The sequence below is a fragment of the Gouania willdenowi genome, chromosome 14 (assembly GCF_900634775.1).
Source record: "Gouania willdenowi chromosome 14, fGouWil2.1, whole genome shotgun sequence".
Taxonomy (NCBI): Eukaryota; Metazoa; Chordata; class Actinopteri; order Blenniiformes; family Gobiesocidae; genus Gouania; species Gouania willdenowi.
In genome coordinates, this window is record NC_041057.1 from 2993558 (window position 1) to 3019666 (window position 26109).

The 26109-nt window shown below is 38.1% G+C and overlaps 1 protein-coding gene across 1 annotated transcript; it reads left to right on the forward strand.

Moving 5' to 3' along the window:
• The first annotated feature begins 4686 nt into the window (after positions 1-4686).
• LOC114476047 (WD repeat-containing protein 44-like) lies at positions 4687-26051 on the forward strand. Its single transcript, XM_028467291.1, has 20 exons — positions 4687-5137; positions 9217-9250; positions 10328-10411; positions 11113-11695; positions 15407-15555; positions 16772-16867; positions 16943-17079; positions 18150-18233; positions 18308-18414; positions 19648-19799; positions 19892-20030; positions 20106-20170; positions 21156-21272; positions 21344-21466; positions 21561-21752; positions 22428-22529; positions 22606-22721; positions 23878-24005; positions 24069-24203; positions 25613-26051. The coding sequence occupies exons 1-20, from the start codon at positions 5061-5063 to the stop codon at positions 25699-25701; spliced, it is 2709 nt and encodes a 902-aa protein (XP_028323092.1). The 5' UTR covers positions 4687-5060; the 3' UTR covers positions 25702-26051.
• The last annotated feature ends 58 nt before the right edge of the window (positions 26052-26109 follow it).

A 26109-nucleotide genomic window follows, 5' to 3' on the forward strand; every position in this document is an offset into this window, starting at 1 on the left:
CATAGGTAACCCTGAAAGGGAATTAGGGACATTCTTAATGGAAAATTGATGACCCTAATCATGTATTCCTTCCATTTTAATCCCCTTGTTCAGTTTTGTTCTGGGGGTCGTGTTACATGAAGAGAAAGTGTCTCCAGTGAGTGTGTGTGTGTGTGTGTGTGTGTGTGAGGTCATAGTAATGTCAACAATGTGAGCTGGACAAGTGGTGAAGAACACAGTTGCCAAACACTGTCATCATGAAGAGAAACCGACTTCTGACAGATGAATACAGATTTGTGTTATTATTTATGGTTTAACCTTAACGTGTCAAACTCAAGGCCTGGGGGCCAAATCCTGGCCCTTCGGAGCATCCAAGTCGGCCCACAGGAGAAAGTGAAAATGACAAAGAAAACATGAATCTTTGTGGAACTAATTCAATTGTAAATTGTTGTTGAAATTGTTCGTCAAATCTCACCAAATTAAATAAAAATGAATAAATAAAAGGACATTTAAGTATCTGATACAAGTTGCTTATATATTATTATTGGTTGGTGGTGTGCCTTTGGATTTTTTACAATTAAAAAATGTAGCTTGGCTCAAAAATGGTTGAAAAACACTGATAGTAATAATAAATGGATATCAATTTTAAAACCTGTAAAATTCTTGCAAATTATCTCACAGAATTCTGGCAAATTTTGAGAACATTTGTTGCAAAGTTAAGGAATTTCCACCAATTGCTGAACATTCAAGATTTTTATTGAATTTGTTGCTTTTTCTTTGACAAAAACATGGATTTGTTTTTGGTCCGGCCCACTTGACTGGGTCGTAAGTGGCCCTTGAACTGAAATAAGTTTGACACCCCTGGATTAACCAATATAAGGGCTACAATGTTCATAATTCATTACTTTCTAAAAATCAATATAAAAAAATGTTTTTCGGAACATTTGGAGAGCAGGTTTAGTACTAAAACTCACTGGAACATCAAGTTTCACAGAGGTGACGACATGGAAAAAAATGTGTCTAATGTTCAGTGAATCTATTGTTGTAATGAAGTTTTGACACCCACGTGTAGATTAAACCAAGAAACTCAGAATCATAACTTAGTTCAATAAAAACTGTAAAAATAAACCATCAGAAAACAGATGTTGACCCACGTGGAAAACCTTTCATTCATAGTTTAGTACATTTTAGTCCCAGGGCCAAATACGGAGCAGTTTATGTTGAGTGGGCCACAAATTATAGGTGGAAAAATTAGTAATTTCATCATTATTGTGCTCTAGTTTGCACTTCCACATATAAATAAATGATCAAATATGATAATATCAAAGCAATAAGTGACAGATATCAGTCCATGCACGATCTTCACATAAATGTATTTGATTTTGTGATTTATTTTTATGTAATTTGGGAAAATAATTTGAAGAAAATTGAAGGATTTTCTTGTATTAATTGTGAATAAAGTGTCTAGTTGTACGGTTCGCATACGGCCAACCCCCAGTGCTTTTGGTACAGTTACCAAAGTACAAGTATGTAGCGTCTTAGGGTTAGGTTATAAGCCAATATCGCAACATTTTTTAGGGTTAGGTTTAGGGTAAGGTTTAGTCTTAGTCATGTGACCTAAACTGGCCAAATAAGGGTGCTGCGTACGAATAGAACGTCTGCATATTGATACAACAACCGTACGGATAGCCACTGCCTTTAGAATAAGGACTAATCGGAGCATGAATACAGGAAAGAACAATGAGTTTTTATAGTAATTGTGTGTTTTTCTGTCATTTTGTGTATGTTTGTGGTTGTCTTGCTCATTGTGAGGCATTTTGTGCATTTCGGTGGTCCTTTTATGTATTTTTTTTCCTGTAAAATAGATGTTTTATTGTGTCATTGAGTCATATTGTGCCATTTTACATTTTTTGTAATATTTGTGTATTTCTGTTGACAGTTTGCTTGTTTGATAGTATTGTGGGTTTGCAGAGTAATTTTTCATGTTTTTCTTGTCTTTTTGAGTACTTTTGTTGCCGTTTTCTGTAATTTTGGATATTTTTCAGATTAATTTTGTATATTTTTCTGAGTAATTTTGTGTATCATTGTTGTTGTTTTGTTTATTTTTGTAGTAGTTTTGTGTGTTTTTGGAGTATTTTCTGTATTTTTTTTTAATCTTGTTTTTTTACTGTATTTTCCTGCAATTATGTATTTTTTAATATATTCTGGCTCTTGTTTTGTGTATTTTTCTGTCATTTTGTACATTTACTTTGGGGGCCGCATAAAATTAGACCGAGAGCCGCATGTGGCCCCCGGGCAGCCAGTTGCCTATGTCGTAAAAGTAGTTTATTTCTTCGGTCATTATAAACATTTAGAACAAACATCAAATGTTTTCAGAGATCTTGTACATTACAAAAAGAAGACATGTACTTTAAGTATTTTAAGAGCTAAATGATACCTGACCAAAGGGGTTTAGGCTGCTCTAAAGGGCCAGATTTGGTCCCCGGACCTTGAGTTTGACATATGTGCCTTGCAACACTAACTAAGCCCATGCACAGTGTGTCTTGGTACATTGTCATGCTGCTTATTTTGGATGTTAATGTCCTACAGGAGTTGATGGCAAGGTGAATGGGCGGTGCTGCTGAGGCTTGGATCATGTGACGAAATTGTTGTGTTAATTTAGGCTAAAAATACTTAAATATAGCAGATGATTATACATATAAGTTCCTTCTGTGCTGAAAATCTCTTTTTAATGCTTACAATTGCAACTCTGTAGCTTAACTTAAGCCTTCCGTAAATTATGTGAGCACAACAGAGGTTTCTGATATACAAACTATGAAACATATATAATAATTCGTGTCTGTGTAACAAACCCACAGGACAGAGAGTATTCTGACAGACAAGGAAAAAGAAAGTGTGTTAGCTTTCAGAGCAGCCACCAACTAAGCACACCCTGGGTGAAAACCGATGTGACAGTTAGCTAAAAGTCATCACAGAAGTTTTAAAATGCACTCTTTATCACCCACAATGAACGACAGTGTTATGTGAACAGAAAACGTTTGTAACCAGCTCCTTTTCTGGCCATTATAACCTGTACTACTGTACACCGATGTGCTCTGAGAACAGGCTAATGCTAATCGGCTAAGCTAAACATGTCGGAACGTGGACTGCCTTGTTGTAACAATGATAGCCGTATCGGCTAACCTCAGCACTGACAAGTTAGTCACTCCCCGCTATATTCTGTATTGTTACGTTAGCATTACTACGCACTATGTGATTATTGGTATCTTAGAAGACTTGGAAGGCTTTACTTATCATGAGTTGCAGGGTTTGGCTGCTTGACTTCAACACCAACCAACAGATGTCTGACACTGACAGCCTGTCGTCTCACTGACGTAACCACATCCTTTATGGCCTCCCCACCACCAACAAAAGCTTTAATACACTTTTAATAAACAGAATTCATACCTTCATCAGCGAGACAACGTTAACTAGCGTCCTTGTTTTCCCTTCCCAAGCCCTCAAATCCACTTATACCCCCACGGAACCGCCCCCTTCCAGATTCAACCAATGACGCCGTCGCATACTTAAGGGAAGTGTAGCATTCGAACTTCTCATTGGTTGAGCAGTATGGCAATCTTTTCTCATTGGCTCAAAACTTCCGTTACTAAATAAAGTTGGTTTTAAGAAGCACTTGGAGACTGACATGTCCTCACTGCTGTGTGCACAAGATAAACCACACACTTAAAAGCAGGCGATGGAAATAAAGATTCTATTAAAGTGAATCCATAGGGAGGTTTAAAGCTTCCGTCTGATTAATACAATACTTTAACTTAATTACAGGTCAAGCAAATGATTTGCCTGTCAATTATTTAATAATTCAGGCCAGAGTTGGTGTCAGATATAACTGTAATCGCGTAATTGATCAATAATTACAATTATGGCGTAATTAAAACTATAATTGTAAATTACTGGAAATTCTGTTGCTTTTGTAATTATAATTGAATTGTAATTGAGTTCAGTTAATTGACTTTGTTATTGTAATTGGCATGGAAATTATATAAAAACTCAAATGTAATTAAAACGCAAAACTGTGGGACCAAGTTACAGTTCTATGGCTGACACATACGTAGTTAACAACTAATAAAATACGTTTCATATCACGTTTTCCCACTGCATTTCAGTTCTCCTGATTATTTCTATGTTTTAAAAAAAATGAAATTGAGGGGATAAAGGCTCAGACACCCCCACCAAAGACATTAATGCCAATATATTTATGGATAAGGAAGCCTAACAACAATTAGATTATACATTGTTTTTAGTGTATTTTACAGCTGATTTAAGACATGGGTCAAAACTGAGCCTTAATTTATAATAAGCGATGCTAACAGAAAGCTAACACAAGAGGAATGTTACAGCTCCGTAACTGTGATTAATTGTAATTGAACTTGAGTAATTCAGAACGTAATTGTAATTTACTTTTAATTGTAATTTTGATTTTAATTGTAATTGGACAAAATGCTGGTCAACGTTACTGATAATGTAGTTGTAATCAAGCATGGATAATTGAAGACGTATTGTAATTGAAAAATGTAATTGACCCCAACCATGATTCAGGCTTTACATGGTTAATAAACGTATAAATGTGTTTTCGCTTACGCTGTTTGTCCACTAGTGGGCGGTGTTGTATGAGCAGCGCGTGCGGCTGCAGGTAACATCAGTAGAAGAAGAAGCGCCCCGCCCTTCTTCCACTGTTAGTGAAGTGTGTTTTCTTTTAATGTTTGTTTACGAGCCTCAGACAGTCTGACAGCTTGTTAACTACGTCCAGGACATCGTAGACCTTCTCCGTTTCTAGCGTGGACCTGGATCTGTGGATTAAACGGACTCATATTTGGAGCTGAGCGACGGTTGCTGCGAAGTAGCGTTAATTTAGCACCACTGTTGGTTACTACTAGCATATTGTAGCGTAATGCTATGGAAGTGGCTGTTTACATCAGGCTAAGCATTAGCCTGTTGTTAAATTTATTTTAAAAACAGAGGTGCTGGTATGTGTGTTTAGGTGAGACTTTCACACTGCTACTGGAGAGCTAACTGACGTTAGCATGGCGTCAGATACCAGTGACACGGAGGAGTTTTTCGATGCTACAGAAGATGTGAATTTTAGCCCTTCTCCTCAAGTGTAAGCAAACACAATGTTTCATTCATTCAGTGGACACGTTTAAATGCATTTCTTTGTTTAAGTTCTGCTACTGCTGCTGTTTAAATGTCTAAATGGGTTTAGTCCAGATGTTAGTCAGCTATAAATGAACTGAAACTAGTAGGTCTGTCAGCTTTATAGACTCAGGTCAGATAGTCGAGCCCAGAGTTCACAGCTAACATGGTGAAGCTGCTTTTATTTTAGTTGTTATTCGGGATGTCCCGATACTTTTTTTTTTTTTTTAACCTTCCCATACAATGTAGATATTGCATCATTGCGTATTGGCCGATATCCATCCAATACGATATCAGACATGATTCATACATACTTTTATGACTTATTTTGTAGTGTGGAATGTTAGAGAAGGCTTGATCAAGTGATGTTACTCAAACAGAGAACAACAGTAAATATGAGAAAAACTGACCCATTTATTATTGACCATTTGGTTACACACATTTTAACATTTAACATAATATCTACAGTATTCTACAATTTAATTCATATAATATATATCGGAGATTTTAGATGCAGTCCGATAAAATCCGATATTCATTTTCTGACTGATATTGGACCGATATTCGATATCAATATTGGATCGGGACACCCCTAGTTATTGTGCTGCACAGAGAATTCAGCATCCAATGGGAACATTAAAAAAAAAAATCAAAATTAAAATATCTATTTTTTTTCTCTACATATGACTGAGAGGGAGATGTTTAAACACTAAATGCTTCACTTTTAAATCATGTAAAGCACAAAGAATGTCTCAGATCCCAATCCGATATTGGATCGATATCATCAAAAACATGAGTATCAGATTATATCAGCCTGCATCTAAAATCTAGGATATGAGCACGTCGATACATTGTAGAATGTTTTAGTGGTTAATGTGCACTTTTTAAAAAATTGCTATATTGCTATTATTTTTTTAGTGTCTTCTAAGTTATTTGTTATCTTTTTTAGTCAATTGTAGAATATTCTTCTGTTTAGGATTAAAATGAATGTAACTCAGTGGTTCATAATAAATGGGTCAGTATTAGGGCTGGGCGATATGGACCAAAACTCAAATCTTGATATTCTTTTCTCAACATGTCAATATACGATATAAATCTAGATATTTTTTAATTAAAATAAAGTCAGACCCCCCCCCAAAAAAAAAACAACAATTCATGGTTAAATTTGCAATTTTTCAAAATGCCACACACACATTTATTAACAAACAGCTGCAAAATATGTGCCACTTTTGGCTTTTTCTCATCTAAGGGACAGCACGTGTGAGTGAGTTTTATAGTGTGGCTTGTTTAAGGGAAGGTCTGGGTTAGGACGCATTCAGTAATCCATCTAACTGTGCATTTCATGCTGTTCTGGGAAGAAGCGAAATCAGCAACTCATTAAACAAGTATTTTAATACAAAACGAGCTATAAAATATATCAATATAGGCAATATTGTAATTTTCTATATCGTCAAAATAGAAAACTTGATGTATCTTGAATCTTTATATATGGCCCAGTCCTAAAAGCACTAAAATTATCCCGAATCCTGAACCAATATCAGCAAAAAAAAAAAAAACAGTTTATATCGGCGTGCATCTAAAATCTCTGATATGAGCACGCTGATACATTGTAGAATATGATTTACTTTAAACTAGTGGTTAATTTACACTTGGAATTTGATTTATTAAGGTTATTTTTGTAGTGTCCTTTTCAGTTATTTGTTATTTAATTTAATCAAATGTTGAATATTCTTCTGTTTAAGGTTAAAATGCATGTAAAACGCATTGGTTGATAATAAATGGGTCAGTTTTTCTCATCTCTAATGTTGCTCAATATTGTTCTGTTTGAGTAAATTTAAGTCATAAAAGTGTGTATGATCAGTGCTGACATTGTATCAGATTGATATCGGTATCAGCCAATACCCAAGGCTGCAATATTGGAAACGTATCGTAATGAAAAAGAGTTATCGGGACACATCTATTAACACATTAAATGCTATACAAATACATGAGTCTTGTCTGAACCTGTGCTACCACAATAACATGTTAAAAAAATGATTATCTTACAAAAATAATACATTTTAGTGAGTTTCTTTTTAAAAACTCTCCATCAAGGTGAGCTCACAGTCTGGTGCAGAAGTGCTCAGGTTAGGTTTGCTGTCGGTCGGGTGATAAACTGAGTTGTCACATGATGTCTTTTTTTTCTGACGTGTCCTCGATAAGGACTAGGATCCCTGTGAATGCTGAGTAAGCAGAATGAGATCAAAACACAGTCAGTGTGAGCTTCAGAGGGCGTAATAATGTGGGTCACTGTAGGAAAACATGGCAGTTTAAACAGGAAAAGGAGTGTTTACCATACACAGACATATTTAGAACTAAACACAGGAATATCAGGACTACACCCTTCCATAATGTAATTATAAAACAGTTCAGTTTAATCCAGGTTGTTCAGAACAAAGAACAAGAACATACGGTACATGCATGTAAACAATTTCACTTTCTTTTTTTTTTTCCTTCAAGTTTTTACCACAAACTGTTTTTTAAGGTTAAAGGTGCAGTTCGCAACTCTCAGATCCCTCTCTCCCACTCCCTCCCGCTGCTCTCTCGCCCTGCCTCCAAACTTCCCAAAGTCCCTCCCCCAGACTAGTTAACAAGCTAACGTTAGTACGACAGCAACATCACAGTAATATAACATGCTCTGTTAAAAGCATATTACTGCAGCGCTTCTCTCTTTCTGTATGTGCACACACCTCAGCAGCAGCAGCAACAACACAGTGTCACTTACAGCAGCCCACACAGAGGCTGCTGCGCGCACATGAACAACACATGCACTACAGAGTTCTAGTGTAACAATTACAAATCAAACATAATGTAAATCAAGCAGCAGTAATTACCTTTCAAGCAGAAAAGTCACCAATTAAATCTTCTACTCCTCCAGACCATACACTGTAAAAAAAGATGGCGCTCCAGCTCCAAAGGGATGGGGCCTGTCCATCAAACACAATCCTGGCTCTGATTGGTTCTTTTTGCTCGGTCGCAGTGCATTCTGGCAATCTGCCAAATGCAGCATGAGCAGCAGGGGGCGGGGCTTAATGAGTTTGTTTTTTTTTCACACAAACTACTAGTTTAATATAAGGATGTTTTTACATAGTGACAGCTTTAGCAAATATGACAAAAAGTCACTTTTATAAGAGTTGCAGACTGCACCTTTAAGCTTTCTTGTTACAACAAATATGATGTGCTTTACATTATAATAGATCACTTATGTCAAACTCAAGGCCTGGGGGCCAAATCCGGTCCTTTAGATCATTCAATTTGGCCCGCAGAAAAAAAAGGAAAAATGGTAGAAGAAACATACATTTTTGCATTAATTACCAAATATTTAAATTTTCGCTATCTTTATCTATCCGAATACATACATTTAATAAAATGACACAATGTTTGGCCCTTGTTTTGTGCCTATATCACATGACTACAGTCTTATTTTAATTTAAAATGTAGAAATAAGTTACAATTTTTTCTGAATTCTAGCATTTTCCCACAAAACTCTTCACAAAATCATAGATTTTTCGAGGTGTTGATCTTACACCTTTCAAACTGTAGACATCAGTTATAAGAGGAAGTGAAAACTAGGGCACATTAGTGTTAAAATTGCACTTTATTTCTACTTGAGCTCAAACTACACTGGATTTGGACCCTGAAAACGAGTTTTAACGCCCCAGCAATAGATAATAAAACAGCTGAGGATGAATGAATTACATAAAACAAAAATAATCACAACCAGCAATAGATAGAAATACACACTGAGATCAGCTGAGTTTTAAAACCCACACAGGTCAGCTGACCTGACTCAGCACATGACTATTCCTCAGCCTCAGGTCAAAATAACACACACACTTTTCCACACATGTGTATTTGGTCAGTCTAGGGTTAAGACTGAGCGGAAGAATCCATTTTTCATGCTAAATATATTCAATAAATGTTATATTATTGTCAAGGGATTTTGTTGAAAGTCTGAGTTTTTGTGAGAAAATTGGTTTGACCACGACGTGTGTTTTTATCTTTCAGGTCACCTGCTAAGTTTGTCGTTCCCTCACCTCAGGTATGTTTGCTTCAACCCACGCTTTGTTGAAACAAGGTAATGTTTTTGCTGCAGTGGGAATAATTATCTTAACTTAAGTTCTAACCTGTGCTTAAAGTTAAACTAGTTCATTTTTAACCATGTAAAGTAAACAAAGCTGATGTTTAGTTGGACTCATGAATGGACTTTGTCCAAAATGCTGATATTGCTGCACAGCATGTTTTACCTTAAATATTGATTTCTGCAAAGGATATTACAAAATCAAACTCTACTTTAGGCATGGGCAACTGGTGGTCCACGGGCCACATGCGGCCCTCAGTTGAATTTTGTGCATCTCCTAAAACATATGCACAAAGCGACTTCTAAACCACACAAAAGGATAGTCAAAATACATAAAATGACAGAGAAATATGTAAAATGACAACAATGATACATGAAAGGACTCCAAAAACATACAATTTATTAACACAAACGTACAATTTATGAACAAAAACACACAAAATGACAGAAAAATACACAAAATTACTTTTAACCCACACAAAAAGATGGCAAAGCCACATAAAATGACAGAGAAATATGCAAAATGACAATAATAATACATGAATGGCGTTCAAAAACGTACAAATTAACAACAATACACAAAATGACAGAAAACACTGTTACAAAAAATTAATCTCCAAAATATATAAAAGAACAACCAAGACACACAAAATGACAACTGTAATACAGAAATTAACAGGAAAATACACAACACTGCTACGGAAAATGTAGGACAAATACAAAGGGACAACAAAATATACAAAATGACACCAAAAACATAGAAAGTAGAACAACATACTCCAAATGACATAAAAACACACATTGTGAACACAATAATACACGTAATGAGAAAAACACACAAAATGTCAATACTGATCCCGAGAATGACTCCAAAAACATACAAAATGAGAGCGAGCGTACACAAAACCACTCAAATGGGTCATTATTCTAAATACTAATATAAATGTTGATAATGTGGCCCTCAGATCAGATACATATTTGTGTCCCTGCTGTGATAACAGTTGGTAAAAGTGACGTATTGTGTGTTTGTGTGAACAGCTCTCACAGAGATCAGTACACACTGTACCAGACGTGAACCTTGGAGCAGCTTCGTTTGAGTCTCAGCAGGATGACCCACTACAGGTTATGATTCTCTGCTTTAAAGTAGAATGTGTTTGATCAAATCTTTGGTTTTTTTTACATGCGTGTAATTTAAGGCAAAACTGGGGAACCATGTTACAGTTCTATATGTACAGTTCTACACATATGTAGTTCATAATTATTAAAATATGTTTCATATCAAACTTTCCCACATTTTACCATTTCAAAATATATATAAATCTCGGGGTATACTGACACAAAAAAGGCTCAGACGCCCACACCAAATATAATAATACCAATATTTTCATTGATTAGGAAGCCAAACAATGTAACCAATAGATAGGACAGAAATGAGATGATATATATTTGTTTTTAATGTATTTTACAGCTGATTTAGGAGCTAGAGATGCTAACAGAAAGCTAACAAAGGAGGAAGGTTAAGTTTTATTAGGTCATTTATTTTAGACTCTGTAATTATGATTAATTGTAGTTATTATTAATAATAATTTATGATAATAAATCAGTTTTATATAGCGCTTTTAAAGAAAACTCAGACACTTTACAGGAAACAGAAGGAGTGAAGGAGATGTGTTAAACTTTGGTAATTGTAATTGACTTTCAGAAAACAAAAAATAATTGTAATTTAATTGTAATTGGAAAAAATGCTGGTCACTATAATTGTAATTGAACATGGGTAATTGAAAATGTAATTGTACCTGAACGCCATTTGCTGTCCTTCACAGATCATCGACAGCATCATCGAGGAAAGTCAGAAGGAAAGCGATGGAGGCGTGGCTGAGATAGCTCAGCTACTCGATAAGCTACAAGTAGACGTGAGGGCCAGTGAGGGGGCGGAGCAGGGGGCGGAGCAGGGGCCAAAGGAAGAGAATAATGCTGAGGAGGTTCCTGCTGAGTCAGCACTAGCTGCTGCTGTGGAGAGGTCAGAGGAACAACAGGAGCAGGACACAGAAGAGGCCGTACCTGCTCCTGATCACACGACGTCTGCGGCGGCGTCGCAGGAACCACACGGGCTACCCCCTGACATCACCAGCACCATCGGACCCCTTCAGGACCAGAGACCTGCAGACATCCTAGACCAGGTTCCTCTGATGGAGCCGCTGGTCGACTCCGACTCATCCTCAGGGCCCCTGAAACCTCCACGACAGTTCGCTGTGGAACCGGACATCGTAGCGAGCACAAAGAAGCCCCCGCCTTCACGACCTCCTCCTCCCAGTGCAGCCCCTCCTCCCAGACCACCTCCACCTTCGTGGCAGAGCCTTCCCTCTAAGAAGTCCCAGGAGAGTCTGAGACCAAGTGGATTAGAAGGTAACGCAGGAGGAACATATTAGTGTAATAATCATTGTTATTGGGGTCTTTACATTACATTTCAAATAATGGCCCATGCACTTGTCTAAAATAATTCACAATTTTTACTAATTGTTCCTTAATTATTCAATAGACACACTGTATATTTTTAGTTTGATCTGATGAATATTTCTTGAGATATGAACAATTTAGTGTTTTTGTGCTTATTTTTCTTCCATTTTCAGCTTCCATTATCTCAGGAACTCCATCACATAAGAAACTGTAATATGGTATATTAATATAGCTCCACCTACTCTCTGAGAATATAGAAAAATATCTGCTATACATATTATCTGGTGGACATGCCAGGTCCTCTAAATAGTGAAAAAGTGTGTGTGTTTGGGTCTGGAACATGTTTGGACCTCCAGTAAACTACTTAGCATATGTCTCAGCTCCCTGTAATTAGATCAGCTTAGAGCTATGAACATAGACTGTTCACATCACTAATGATTAGGCACAGATATGGATTGGTTCTTGGGTGACACGCCCTGAAAATACGAAAAAATAGTCCTTTTTTTTTTTTTTTTTTACTATTTTCATTGATCCATAACTTCATGTGGGAATGTAAGAAAAAATCTTTACATGAGGTTTAGGCTGTGGCTTTGATGGTTTTTCATCTATGATTTATTCTCATGTTGTCATCTTTTAAAGCTGCTAAACCACATTTTTTAACCCGTATTCGTATTTCATCCAAAGGTTATTCTCAAAAACGTATTCAAACAAATGTCAAAGGTTTCAATTGTCGCTCAGCAAATTTGTTTCTACACTTATCATAAGAATGCAAAGACAACAACAAAGTGGAAAAGTTTCTTTAAAGCTGCAGTATGTAGATTTGTATAGAAACAACCACGCTCCCCCCTCCCATCCCTGTATGAAACGTATGGTCCCTTACCGCTATCCTCGTGAACGCACACAACTGTGGAGCTCTGAGCAACTTTTTTCTCAATAGAGACTAGTGACAAATGTAGCGACGTTATTACATGTTATTGGAGAGTTTTCTTTTTTCCTCTTGCTTTGCCGTGTAACTGTTGTGCCAAACGCCACAATGGAGACTTCTCAGCATTTTGTCTGCCATTATACTTTACTACAGAGGACGTGAACGCGCATCAACTTTAGTCGAGCAGCCAATAGTAACGCCCGAAAACAGCTCATGGAGCACCCTGTTTATAAAAAGATTTCTGATTGGCTGAAAAGTTGCGTCATTCTCCTGGATTCTATAGAGCCAAGAGAATCAGAATCAGAATCAGAAATGTTTTATTTGCCATGTACAGTTTTGAGGACAGTACAAGGAATTTGACTTGGTGGTTGGTGCACAAAACAAGCTACAAAAAGAAATAAAAGAAATAAAAACAAAAACAACAAAGAACAACCCAGCATCAATAATAATAATAATAATGATAAATATAAAGGATGAGGGATAAATAAAGGATAGATAGAGAATAAAGGATAAATAGGATAAATATAAATATAAATATATATATACAGTGCAGCAGGTATCAAGCTGGTGGAGGTGGTGATCGGGGGGGGGGGGGGGGGGGGTTCAGTGGGTGACTTGGGGTGTGTTCATGTGGATGGTGGCAGAGGGAAAGAAGCTGTTTTTGTGTCTGGAGGTTCTGGTCCTGATGGACCGAAACCTCCTACCAGAAGGGAGAGATTGAAACAGTTTATGACCGGGGTGGGAGGGGTCGGCCACAATCTTTCCTGCACGCCTCAAAATCCTGGAGGCGTACAGGTCCTGGAGGGAGGGCAGATTGCAGCCGATGACCTTCTCTGCAGAGTGGATGATACGCTGCAGTCTGGCCTTGTCCTTGACCGTAGCTGCAGCGTACCAGATGGTGATGGAGGAGCAGAGGATGGACTGGATGATGGAGCTGTAGAAGTTCACCATCATCTTTGTTGGCAGACTGAACTTCTTCAGCTGCCGCAAAAAGTACATCCTCTGCTGAGCTTTTTTGATAAGGGAGCTGATGTTCAGCTCCCACTTGAGGTCCTGAGTGATGATGGTCCCCAGGAAGCAGAAGTACTCTACAGAGCTCACTGTAGAGTCTCCCAGGGTGAGAGGGGTGAGGGGGGCTGGGTTCTTCCTGAAGTCTGCTATCATCTCCACTGTCTTTAAAGCATTGAGCTCCAGGTTGTTCTGGCTGCACCAGGACACCAGCCGGTCTGTCTCCCACCTGTAGTCGGACTCGTCTCCATCAGCGATGAGACCGATGATGGTCGTGTCGTCTGCAAACTTCAGGAGTTTGACCGACTGGTGAGAGGAGGTGCAGCTGTTGGTGTACAGGGAGAAGAGCAGAGGAGAAAGAACACAGCCCTGAGGAGATCCAGTGCTGATGGTCCGGGGAGCAGAGATGGTTTTTCCCAGCTTCACGTGCTGCTTCCTGTCAGACAGGAAGTCTGTGATCCACCTGCAGGTGGAGTCTGGCACGTTCAGCTGGGAAAGCTTGTCCTGAAGGAGAGCTGGGATTATTGTATTAAAAGCAGAGCTGAAGTCCACAAACAGGATCCTGGCGTAGGAGCCTGGGGAGTCCAGGTGCTGGAGGATGAAGTGGAGAGCCAGGTTTACAGCATCGTCTACTGACCTGTTGGATCTATAGGCAAACTGCAGGGGGTCCAGGTGGGGGTCGGTGATGTCCTTGATGTGGGAGAGCATGAGGCGTTCAAAGGACTTCATGACCACAGATGTCAGAGCGATGGGTCTGTAGTCATTAAGTCCTGTGATCCTCAGCTTTTTAGGGACAGGAACGATGGTGGAGGCCTTAAAACAGGCTGGTACGGTGCATGTCTCCAGTGAGGTGTTAAAAATGTCTGTGAACACTGGAGACAGCTGATCAGCACAGTGCTTTAAGGTAGAGGGAGAGACAGAGTCCGGTCCACAAGCCTTACGGGGGTTTTGTCTCCTGAAAAGTCTATTCACATCTCTCTCTTTGATGGAGAAAGGTGTCTCTGTAGGAGGGGGGGAGGAGGGGGGGAAGATAGGGGAGAGAGCCTCTGTAGGCAGCTGGGGTGAAACTGTAGCTTTGATGTGGGGGGTGAAGGTGTTGGAGTGAGGCTGGTCAGAGGTGTGAGGGGGGTTGGAGTCAGGTCTGTCCCATTGTCTGTCAAATCTACAATAGAACTCATTCAGACTGTTGGCCAGGCAGAGGTCGTTAGCAGCAGCAGGGGCTAATAATCCAGTATAACCTCAGAACACTTTGAAATACAATATGTTTAAAGGTGATTAATGATTTTTGACCAAACTAGGCAAAAGAAAACTTACATACTGCAGCTTTAAGAAGTGTTTTTTTTTTTTTTTTTTTTTTTTTACTGTAATTTCTTGCATTTCTTTGCCAGAAAAGGGGAACAGTTGACGCCATTTTTGTTCCTGTTAGTTTATCACGTTCCCAGTGGTATGACGTCACTCCGTGAGACGTTACGTTTTGGAAAGTTTTCTGCAATCCACAGCATCAGCATCCGCCATCGTTTTGGTACAACTGCCAAGTCTTGAAAACAACAGAAATGTGGCGTCAGCAGTGGATGAGAACAACTTTTGGATGTAATACAAGCACAATTTGAATATTTTTTGTAGTTAAGCTGCTTTAAGTTAGAAAATGAACTCTTTGTGTAACATTAGGCAGCCCTAACGCTGGAACTGTTTGTTGACTTCCTGGTTGTGTGTGTTTGTACGTCCAGTGCAGGCAGTCAGTCCGGTCAGCGTGGACCCCTTGGAGCCATCCGGCCTCTTGTCTCCCAGCAGCACAGTGAGGAGTCTCACCAAAGAGCTCCAGCATTCCTTGGACCTGGCCAGTGCCACCAGTGGAGAAAAGATGGTGACGGCACAGGTCGGTGAACCTGCAGCAGTCATTATTATGACATTAGATACTAATCCGGCGATGTATTGCAATATTTCACCCCGCGATTATTGTATCAATCCCAAAAAAATGTCCAAATCAAGTTTTTAATAATGTTTTTTAATGAAAAAAAAAACATTTAATTTGCGCTAACATGCATAGCACGTAAACGCCCAGTCACTAGGTGTCAGTGAACGCACCATCAGACCTTGTTAAACTACCTCACTCCTCAATGCATTTTAGCTGGAAGTTGATTTATTTAATTAACATATTGAACACTTTTATAGATGTATGTAGTTACTTTTTTAGAATTTAAGAACTTAACAGAATCTGAATCTGTTGTTGAAGCAAAAGTTAAACGCTACTTAAACTCGTTTTGTTTGTTTGTGGATGTTTGAAAAGCATTCGCGAAGAGAGAAGCATCCATCCAAATACACAAAATGATGGAAAATATCGTTAACAAGTACACAAAATCACTCCAAAAGCAAACATTTCAAATACACACAATGACAGAAGAATGTACTATACAACAAAAACACACTTAATGACGCCAATAAAAAACTGAAATCAACAAAACACACACAAAATAAGAAAAACACAAAATTACGGTACGGGAAAATATACAAAAAACAACAAAAGTACTCAAAAGCAAACATTTCAACTACACAAATGAACATATTAACAGAAGAATCTACTAAACGACAGCAAAAATACACAAAACAAAAATGCTCAAAATGAGAGAAAAATATACAAAATGACTCCAAAAACACACAAACAATAAAAACACACTAAATGACACCAATAAAAAAAAATCAACACAACATACGAAAATTACAGAAAATATACAAAAAACAATAAACGTACTCAAAATGACTCCAAAAACACACATGACAACAGAAATGCACAAAATGAGAGAAAAATATTAAAATTCACAGTTTGATAAACATATTTGTACTTGAATTACAGTTGGTTAACATTTACTTGTTTTCACAAGTTAAAAAAAAAAAAAGAAATAAATTGTATTTCATACCATTATTTACTTGCAAAGGTGACATTTGTAGTTATTGATATTGTGATGTATATCGTATTGTTTAGTTTTGGGATATATCGTATCGTCAATCATATGGTAGGGTCAGATTCATAACAATGTACAGCCCTAATAGACGGTGCTTTATGTTCTATTGTTGTTTTAAATTTTATTTTGTAGGAAAACGAGGATGAAGCAACGTCGTCTCAGACTGAAAGTCAAACTCCAGGACCTCAACGTCCTCGATCCAACTCTGGCAGAGAATTGACCGACGAAGTAAGAGCTCCACTTTGTTTCCAATCTTCAGTCGTTTGAACTCACGCTCATCGCGACGCTCTCATGTTCCAACAGGAGATATTGGCCAGTGTGATGATCAAGAACTTAGACACGGGGGAGGAGATTCCTCTGATTCAGGCCGAGGAAAAGCTTCCTGCAGGGATCAACCCGCTGACTCTGCACATCATGAGGAGGACCAAGGAGTACATCACGTGAGCACAACCCTGTTCTCATCAGGGGCCTCATTTATGAACGCTGCGTACGTACGTACAAATGAAAGCGTACGCCACTTATAAGCAACGTTTGGGACGGGGCGAGATAAGCAGCTCTGACCCTGCCGTACGCACACATTCATGAGAAACGGGAAACTCCGCCCCCAACAGGAGAAGGATGAAATTCAAGACAGCTCTGTGAAATTGATACACGTCATATATGAAGGATATATTTGCAAAAACGAAGGAGGAAAAAATGATCCTGACGCCACAGGGAGTGAGTCACGCCTACAAATACAGTTTTATATTAATAATAATAATTGTAATTACATTTTCAAATGTGTTTTATTATCTACTGTATTCATTTTTATTATTTGAAACAAGGAAATACAATTTAATCCCATATCTGGCGCATATAGTGCATCTGTGTCCCCCTCAACCTCCGTTATAACACAGAGGGGATCCCCAATGATCCTCCAGCTTTTTGTCTGTGAGGGTAAGCTCCGCCCCTTTCCACCACCTGTTGAACAGACGCCCTTCCTGTGGACAGTGATGCACATTTTCTCCTCAACTTCTATGTCTGACCGTTTCTTTTTCACGCAACGTGATCTACCTTTTCGTCATTCCTAATGTTCACTGTCACTAAATGTCACTCTCCTGCATGTGTTTACCTCATCCATTAATATCTCCACCTCACATTGAGTGAAATATGTTTTATTTGCTCATTTTCCCCCTCCGTCCACCCTGAAAATTGTATTCACCTGACCTTTTATAGGCACCGTATGGGCGGAGAATGACCTTTTGTAGGCACCGTATGGGCGTAGCATAGCGTTTTCTCATGTGCGACAACCTGAGAGTAGGTTGTCATTTAAAAACGGTAACAGGTGTAGGACGTGCGTACGCCCTCTGATATACATTTTAAAGTTCTTTTGCGTATGCACTTCCTGGTTTTTAGCGTACGCCATCTGAAGGGATCTTACCTACGCACAGTTTTATAAATGAGGCTCCAGGAACGAGAGCGTGTTCCACTTGTTTTCATGCCCAGATTCGTTGTGTTTTTTTTCTCTCAGGAACGACGCGGCGCAGTCGGACGACGACGAAAAGGCTCAGACTTCACTTACAGACACGGACGGAGGGAAACTCAAACAGAAAACGTAATCAGACATCTCCTCTGTGGAAGTCATGCAATGAATATTCATATGGACGCATCCCCATCATGTCCCAACAGAACGCAGTTAAAGAAATTCCTGGGCAAGTCCGTGAAGAAGGCGAAGCACCTAGCGGAGGAGTACGGGGAGAAGGCGGTGAACAAGGTGAAAAGTGTTCGCGATGAAGGTACGCAAACATTTCATTCCACAGATTTCAACTTGAATCAATCATTTCTGTGAATCATCAAAAGTCTCTCTTTGTTTTTTGGGGGATTTTTTTTTTTACAAAGATGAAGGAATTTATTGAGGCTAGAAAATGTCAACTTGTACGAAGCTTAGCGTGTCCACATCTCCAATGTGCATGTGCCACAAAATGCCTCCAACAATACACTAGAAAACTACAATAATACACAACAAAGATTAGAAAAACACACAACAATGACAAAAAAATGCACAAAAATCAATAAAAATACACCAAATGACCGACAACTATACAAAATAACTACAAAAAACAGTAAAATCTACAAAATAATAACAAAATTACTCCAAAAACAGATGAGACGACCACAAATAATACAGAAATTTAATAACATACAGTAAATATGCCAAATCACTGTAACATATACTAAACAATTACAAAAACATATAAACTGTCTACAAAGATACACAAGACGACTACAAAAATACAGAAAAATGATAGAAAAATCTACAAAATAATAACAAAAATACACATGAAACAACAAAAATACACCAAATGATCGACAACTATACAAAACAATTACAAAAGAAGTACAAAAATGACAGTAAAATTTACAAAATAATAACAAAAATACACAAAATGACTCCAACAACAGACAAGATGACTAAAAAACATGACAGAAATCTAATAACAACATAAACATACCAAATTACTGCACAACATATGAAACAATTACAATAACATGAACTGTCTACAAAGATACACAAGACGACTACAAAACAACTACAAAAATGACAGTAAAATCTGCAAAATAACAAATTACTCCAACAACAGACGAAACGACTACAAAAATTGACAGAAATCTAATAATCAAAAAATTTACCAAATGACTAAAATATATGAAACAATTACAGTAACATAAACTGTCTACAAAGATACACAAAAATGACAGAAAAATCGACAAAATAAATGACAAAATAACAAAATTTACAAGTTAAAGTGTCAATAGTGTAAATATGAATTAACCTAGAGCTACTTAACCTTTGTTAAACTGAAGAGTGAATATTATGAGTCAGTGCAAAGCATGGATGGAAACGGTGCCTAAGTATCATTTTAAGTTGACTTTACATTAAATATTTTGTCTTATTTTAAGTTTATGTATTTTTTTTTCCTTCTGACGCTGAATGTGATTCATTGCCCTGAGAATGTGTTTGTTTTCAGTGTTTCACACAGATCCAGACGACCCGTCGTCGAGCGATGACGAAGGCATGCCGTACACGCGACCCGCCAAGTTCAAAGCAGCGCACGGCTTCAAAGGCCCGTTTGACTTTGATCAGATCAAAGTCGTTCAGGACCTGAGCAGCGAGCACATAGTAGGGGATCACAGTTTGTTTACTCACCGATCCAGGTGTGAGGACCACTGTGACGTTTGGTGGCGTCTCCTCCATGTTTGTGTTGTGTTCAGGGAGCCGTTTGGACCATGAAGTTCTCTCACTGTGGGCGACTCCTGGCGACGGCAGGACAGGACAACGTCGTTCGTATCTGGGTGTTAAAGACGGCCTTTGATTATTTCAATAACATGAGGATAAAGTACAACACTGAAGGTAACTTTAATAGTCATTGCTGTAATAGTTTTTACATATTATTGTATTCTTCTATATTAAATATTGCTTCTTCAGGTCGAGTTTCCCCATCTCCGTCTCAGGAAAGTCTGTGTTCGTCTAAATCTGACACCGACCCTGGGGTGAGTGAAGTCTTTTTTCTATTTTTGCCGTATTCACGCCCCAAAATCCTGATACTGACGGTCCAATGAGGAAACAACACAGTCTCGTTTAATGCCTTTGATCTTTAAGATGAGTTCAACACGGTTTAGTGGTGGACTGGGTCTGAATGGTTGGAGGACAGCTGATATTTTGATCTCCTTGGTTTGCGTTCAGAGGACAACCTTTGATCCAGCCTCTGGTGCAGTTCCATGAGCTAACCAGTTAGTGGAGTAGAGAAAACAGGGAAACAGGAACCAGGTAAACCCCTGCTTTCTGCTGACCTGCCACTAGGGGGAAATTAAAAAACCCGCCTTGATTATGGGTGGAGTTCCTGACGCAGGAAGACACGCCCAGTCAGGCAGGAAGACACGCACAGCAATAAGAAGTAAATGCACGTCCGCGCACACACAGAGACAGACGGGGATACACACACACAGTGTCTGTACACACACACAGCAAATGAGCAATTGATCTTTGATTCATTGATCTATGAGGCCACACTATGTCTGTGTTATAAATGTCACACTAACGTACTATACTCTACAATCTCAATCTCAATCTACTGTATACTATTAGGACGATGAGCGTTCCCACTAAAGTATACTTCCAAGTTTCCCAAGATGCATTTGGAATCTACAACGTTAAAAACCTTGTTCACACTGAAGCTAAATAGCTCTGTTGATTCTCCACCTTTACTTTGAAAGTTCTGAAAACATTTGAAGTGAGAAAGTGACCAAGTAGAATATCAACATGTGCTCATTTGATCCATAAAACTCCCGTAGACGCATTTAATTCACACATTTCACATATTTTCAGAGACCCTCCATTGTGCTACTGACTAAACTTCCTGTTAACTTCAAATTAGAGCCCTATTTACAAAAACAACTAATGGAAGACAAGAAGAGATGCTTTTATTTTGAAAAGAGGATGTTTGATTTTCAGCTTGATACACTCCCTGTGTTCCAGGCGTGTTCTCTCCCTGAGGATCCAGACACTGAGGACAGAAACGCACCTTTCCGACCCGTTCCCTTCTGTAAATACAAAGGTCACACAGCTGACCTGCTGGACTTGTCCTGGTCCAAGGTGAGAGAGAGCTTCACCTCCTTTGTCCATCATCTCACACACCCGTATTTCACCTTCCTCTTCCTCTGCAGAACTTCTTCCTGCTTTCCTCGTCCATGGATAAAACGGTGCGTCTGTGGCACATCTCCAGGAGGGAGTGTCTCTGCTGCTTCCAGCACATCGACTTTGTCACAGCCATTGCTTTCCACCCCAGAGTGAGACATTCTCACACACACACACTCTCTCTCACACACACACACACACACACACACACACACAGCTCTCCATAATCAACATGTTGTTCTCCAGGATGACAGATACTTTTTAAGCGGCTCTCTGGATGGAAAACTGAGACTCTGGAACATTCCAGATAAGAAGGTGGCGCTGTGGAACGAGGTGGACGGTCAAACCAGGCTCATCACCGCCGCCAACTTCTGCCAGAACGGGAAGTACGCCGTCATCGGAACCTACGATGGCCGCTGCATCTTCTATGACACTGAGGTATGAGTGGAACACACAGAAAACACACAGAACCACTGGAAAATACACAGAATGACCAAAAATACACAAAAGGACAACAAAATCAGATTCACAGAGTCAGCTGATGAAGCCTGTGTCCCGTATGAGTGAAGTCATATATTAATTGAGGATTGCAGAGAATATTTAGACATCGATGCTGTGTGGATCTGATCTGATGTGAGTGACAGCTGTCAGTGTCACATCAGATCCACACAGTGACATGTTCACACACCACCTTTCATTGGACAGCTCATTTTCTAAAATCCTAGCCAGAACAAAACCTGGTCGTGACCATGCTAGCCGTTCAGCATAGGTTACCATGGTGATTTAGCTCCATAAGACGTTAGCGAGCTTCGTAGTCCAGCACACACTGATTAAATCCTGGAAGGTAGCACGATAAGAGGAAATCTAGCGTCGTAGCATACCCCCTAAAAGTACACACAATAATGACTCTAAAAATAAATATAAATATACATAAAAATATAAATATAAATATACATAAAAATAATAGAAAAATGTACATACTGAATAGACAAAAAATAAATAAACAAAATAAAAACAAAAATACACAATTCTTAGATTGGTCATTATTTAAAATGCTGACATGAATGTTGATCATGTGACCCTTTAATGTAAACATTTTGTTTTGTTTTTTAGCGTCTAAAATATCACACCCAGATCCATGTGAGGTCGACCAGAGGGAGAAACAAAGTGGGTCGTAAAATAACAGGCATTGAGCCTCTGCCTGGAGAGAATAAGGTGTGTGTGTGTCTGTGTGTGTGTGTGTGTGTTTGTGCGTGTGTGTTTCTGACGTGTGTAACGTTTGTTTTTTTAGATTTTAGTGACTTCCAATGATTCCCGTATCCGTCTCTATGACCTGAGGGATTTGTCTCTGTCCATGAAGTATAAAGGCTACGTCAACAGCAGCAGCCAAATCAAGGCCAGCTTCAGGTGAGGCTCCGCCCACTCACTCACTCAACAATAACACAACTCCTAGTGTTGCAAAACGACAACAAAAACACATTGAATAAAATAAAGATAAACAAAACTGACACCAAAAATACACAATTCTCAGATTGGTCATTATTTTAAATGTTGATAATGCTTGATAAAAATAATTACTACAAAATCACACGCAAGACAACTACAAATATACACAAAGACTCCAAAAACACACACAAATGTTTCCAAAAATACAAAAAAGGAAACAAAAAATACACAAACACAAAAAAGGACAACAAATACACAAAGATGAGAAAAACACACAAAAGGACAACAAAAGTAAACAAAATAACTCCAAAAATACATGAAGTTAGAGAAAATAACAGCAAAAACACATCAAATGACAACAAAAATATGGACAATGACAGAAAGACAAAAACGCACAAAATGACAGAAAAACACAATAAAAGGACAAGAACACAATGAAAGTTCAACAAAAATACTTAAAGACGAGAAAAATGCACAAAAGGACAACAAACATACACAGATGGAAATTAGCCTATGGCTGTAATCTGACATATTTAAAAAAAATGTAATGTTCATTTCAATTCAACTTTATTTATATAGTGCAAAATACAACAAAGTCATCTCAAAGCGCTGAACAAAATATAACATGTTCATTGATATGTACTGTCCGTACTTAAATAAAAAAGAATAAACATAATAACTCCAAAAATACATGAAATAAGAGAACATTTGACAAAATGACAACAAAAACACACAAAATGACAACAAAAATACACACAGACAAGAAAAATGCATAAAAATACACAAAATGACAGAAAAACACAATTTAAGGACAACAAAAACACACCAAATAACAAAAATGACACAAAATCACTTGAAAAACACAAAATTTGAACAAAAAAATACAAAATGACAATAATGACTCCAAAAACACATGAAATGAGAGAAAATTTGACAAAATAACATCAAACAAAAACACTAAATGACTCCAAAACACAAAGATAAAACACATAAAAGATTAATATACAACATATTACCACTCGTGGCGTCACCTGGAATTTAAATAAGGTCAGCTGAAATGTCTAGTAATTAATATAATGAATTAAAAACGTAATGTAAACACTGGTTTCTCCTACAGCCATGATTATTCGTTCATCGTCAGCGGTTCAGAGGATAAATATATTTACATCTGGAGCACTTATCACGACCTCAGCAAATTCACATCTGTACGACGGGACCGCAACGACTTCTGGGAAGGGATCAAAGGTAACCACGGTAACCAGCTTCACTGCTTTGATCTTTGGACCAATGGTTATTATTGTTTTCCAGCACACAACGCCGTGGTGACGTCGGCCATCTTCGCCCCCCACCCAGGACTCATCGTCCCACAGGAAGTGGCAGCGGAAAAACCCGACGCAGAGTGTAAGAGTCTGGACTCAAACGACTCGGAAACAATCCCCTCAGGTTTGTATTTGTTCAGATACTTTATGGAAACTTCCTCTAGGTTCTGACTTTCACTTTCAGGAAAAATAGGAAATATCCTGTCAGAAAAATGTCAGCAAAATGCAAAAAAATAGTCACGATTTTATCCAGTCACAGGCGCACAATTAATGGGTTTTTAATCGTGATCACAATTTTTGTTGCAACAATGAAATAAATTTGATCGTCTGCAATATTTACATTTTGTGATAATGTAATAATGTGTTTATTTTGTTAGTCTTTGGTACATTTTAAATTCTTGGGTTCATTTTTAAAACATTATTATTTAAAGCTTCATTTTGCACCGTAAATTGTACACATAGTATGTTTAAAAGTACTGTAATAAAAACAGATTGTTTGATAAATAATTGTGATTACAATATTGATCAAAATAATTGTGATTATCATTTTTGCCATAATCGTGCAGCCCTACACCGTTATGCCTCTAAATCCCACAATGCACCATTTATTTACAGCGACAGGCCGTGCCGATCAATGAATGTACATCATATCCTGACTAAAATGGCGACTCTATATAATTTATATCCCATGGTATAAAATCATTGTAAAAAGTAATTTTAATGTGATTTTAAAAAAAAACATTTTCACCACAGGTACACTTTAAGCCAGTGTTTTTCAACCTTGGGGTCTCCTGGAATATGTTCAAATAATTACTTATTAAAAAATTATATATAAATATATCTATAAAAGCAAGGAACGTGTGTGCGCGTGTGTTTATGGAGCGAATATCTCCACGATGCAGTGTCTGATTGACCTGAAACTATGTCAACGGCTTCCAAATACCCCGAGTGTGTGCATCCGTAATTTTGGAGTAATTTGGACATTCCAAAACTCATTTAAAACCAATTTGAAATGACCAATCCACACTGTGGAACTCCTGTTAATGTCAATATGAACACATACATTCCATTTGAGCACTTTTAATACAATTTTAAAAGTGCTCGGATTGTGTCAAGCGTGGAATCAACAGAAAGCTCTGATCCTCCCGAGTCCGAATATGTGCTTGGTTTTCGTGTAGAGTCTGAATTGCTGCTAGAACCGAAACGCACAATTTTTGGGCCTAAAAAATGATTTTTGTAGAAAATATGGTATCAGTGTACAGGTGCGCTATACCTTCACGTTCTCAGTATAAAGAGAAGATAGAAAAAGGAAGAAAAAAAAGACATTGTATAATAAACATGATCAACAACTTCATTCTCGGAAAAAAATTATTTAGGGTCGCCAGAAATTTGCGATATAAAAAATGTCACGATCCAAAAAAAAGGTTGGGAATCACTGCTTTAAGTAATACACACTTGTGTCCATAGTGTAAATTGTCCTGTTGAGATCAAACTACTGTGTATTTATCTTTATCGTGTTGTTTTTTAATACAGGAGCTCTAAAGACGGACCACACTGAGGTCCTTCTCTCTGCAGACTTCACAGGAGCCATTAAAGTTTTCATCAACGTGAAAAAGTACTGAACCACGGACACGACACGGTCCTTCACACATTTCCTACCAGGAGCTCAGTGCGCACACACACACACACACACACTCACTAGTTTCTATAGCAGACGTTTTTCAGGTTGTGACCCGTGTGTGCGTTATGTGTAAGGGTGGGTGTGTGTGTGGAGATTAAACCATAATTTATATATAAACCTGTGACGGACGGCTTTTATAATTGGGACTGGTTACGTTCTCCATTACACAATAATTATGCTTTTGTTTTATTTTTTTTCAGACTAAAGTGTCACTTGAAGCTACTTTTGATACAAAGCCTACGTCGTCCCATAATAATAATAATACTGTAAATGTCCTAACGTTTTATAATCACAAATAAATACTGTATTAAAAAAAAAAAAATGGTGGTGGGTTTTTTTTTAACATGAA

What these genes read in the sequence shown, in the direction of transcription:
- LOC114476047 (XM_028467291.1), top strand. Translation starts at nt 5,061, where the DNA reads ATGGCGTCAGATACCAGTGACACGGAGGAGTTTTTCGATGCTACAGAA. An exon ending in AATCTGACACCGACCCTGGG is followed by an intron (nt 20,171 to 21,155) that starts GTGAGTGAAGTC and finishes CCTGTGTTCCAG; the next exon opens with GCGTGTTCTCTCCCTGAGGA. An exon ending in GCATCTTCTATGACACTGAG is followed by an intron (nt 21,753 to 22,427) that starts GTATGAGTGGAA and finishes TTTGTTTTTTAG; the next exon opens with CGTCTAAAATATCACACCCA.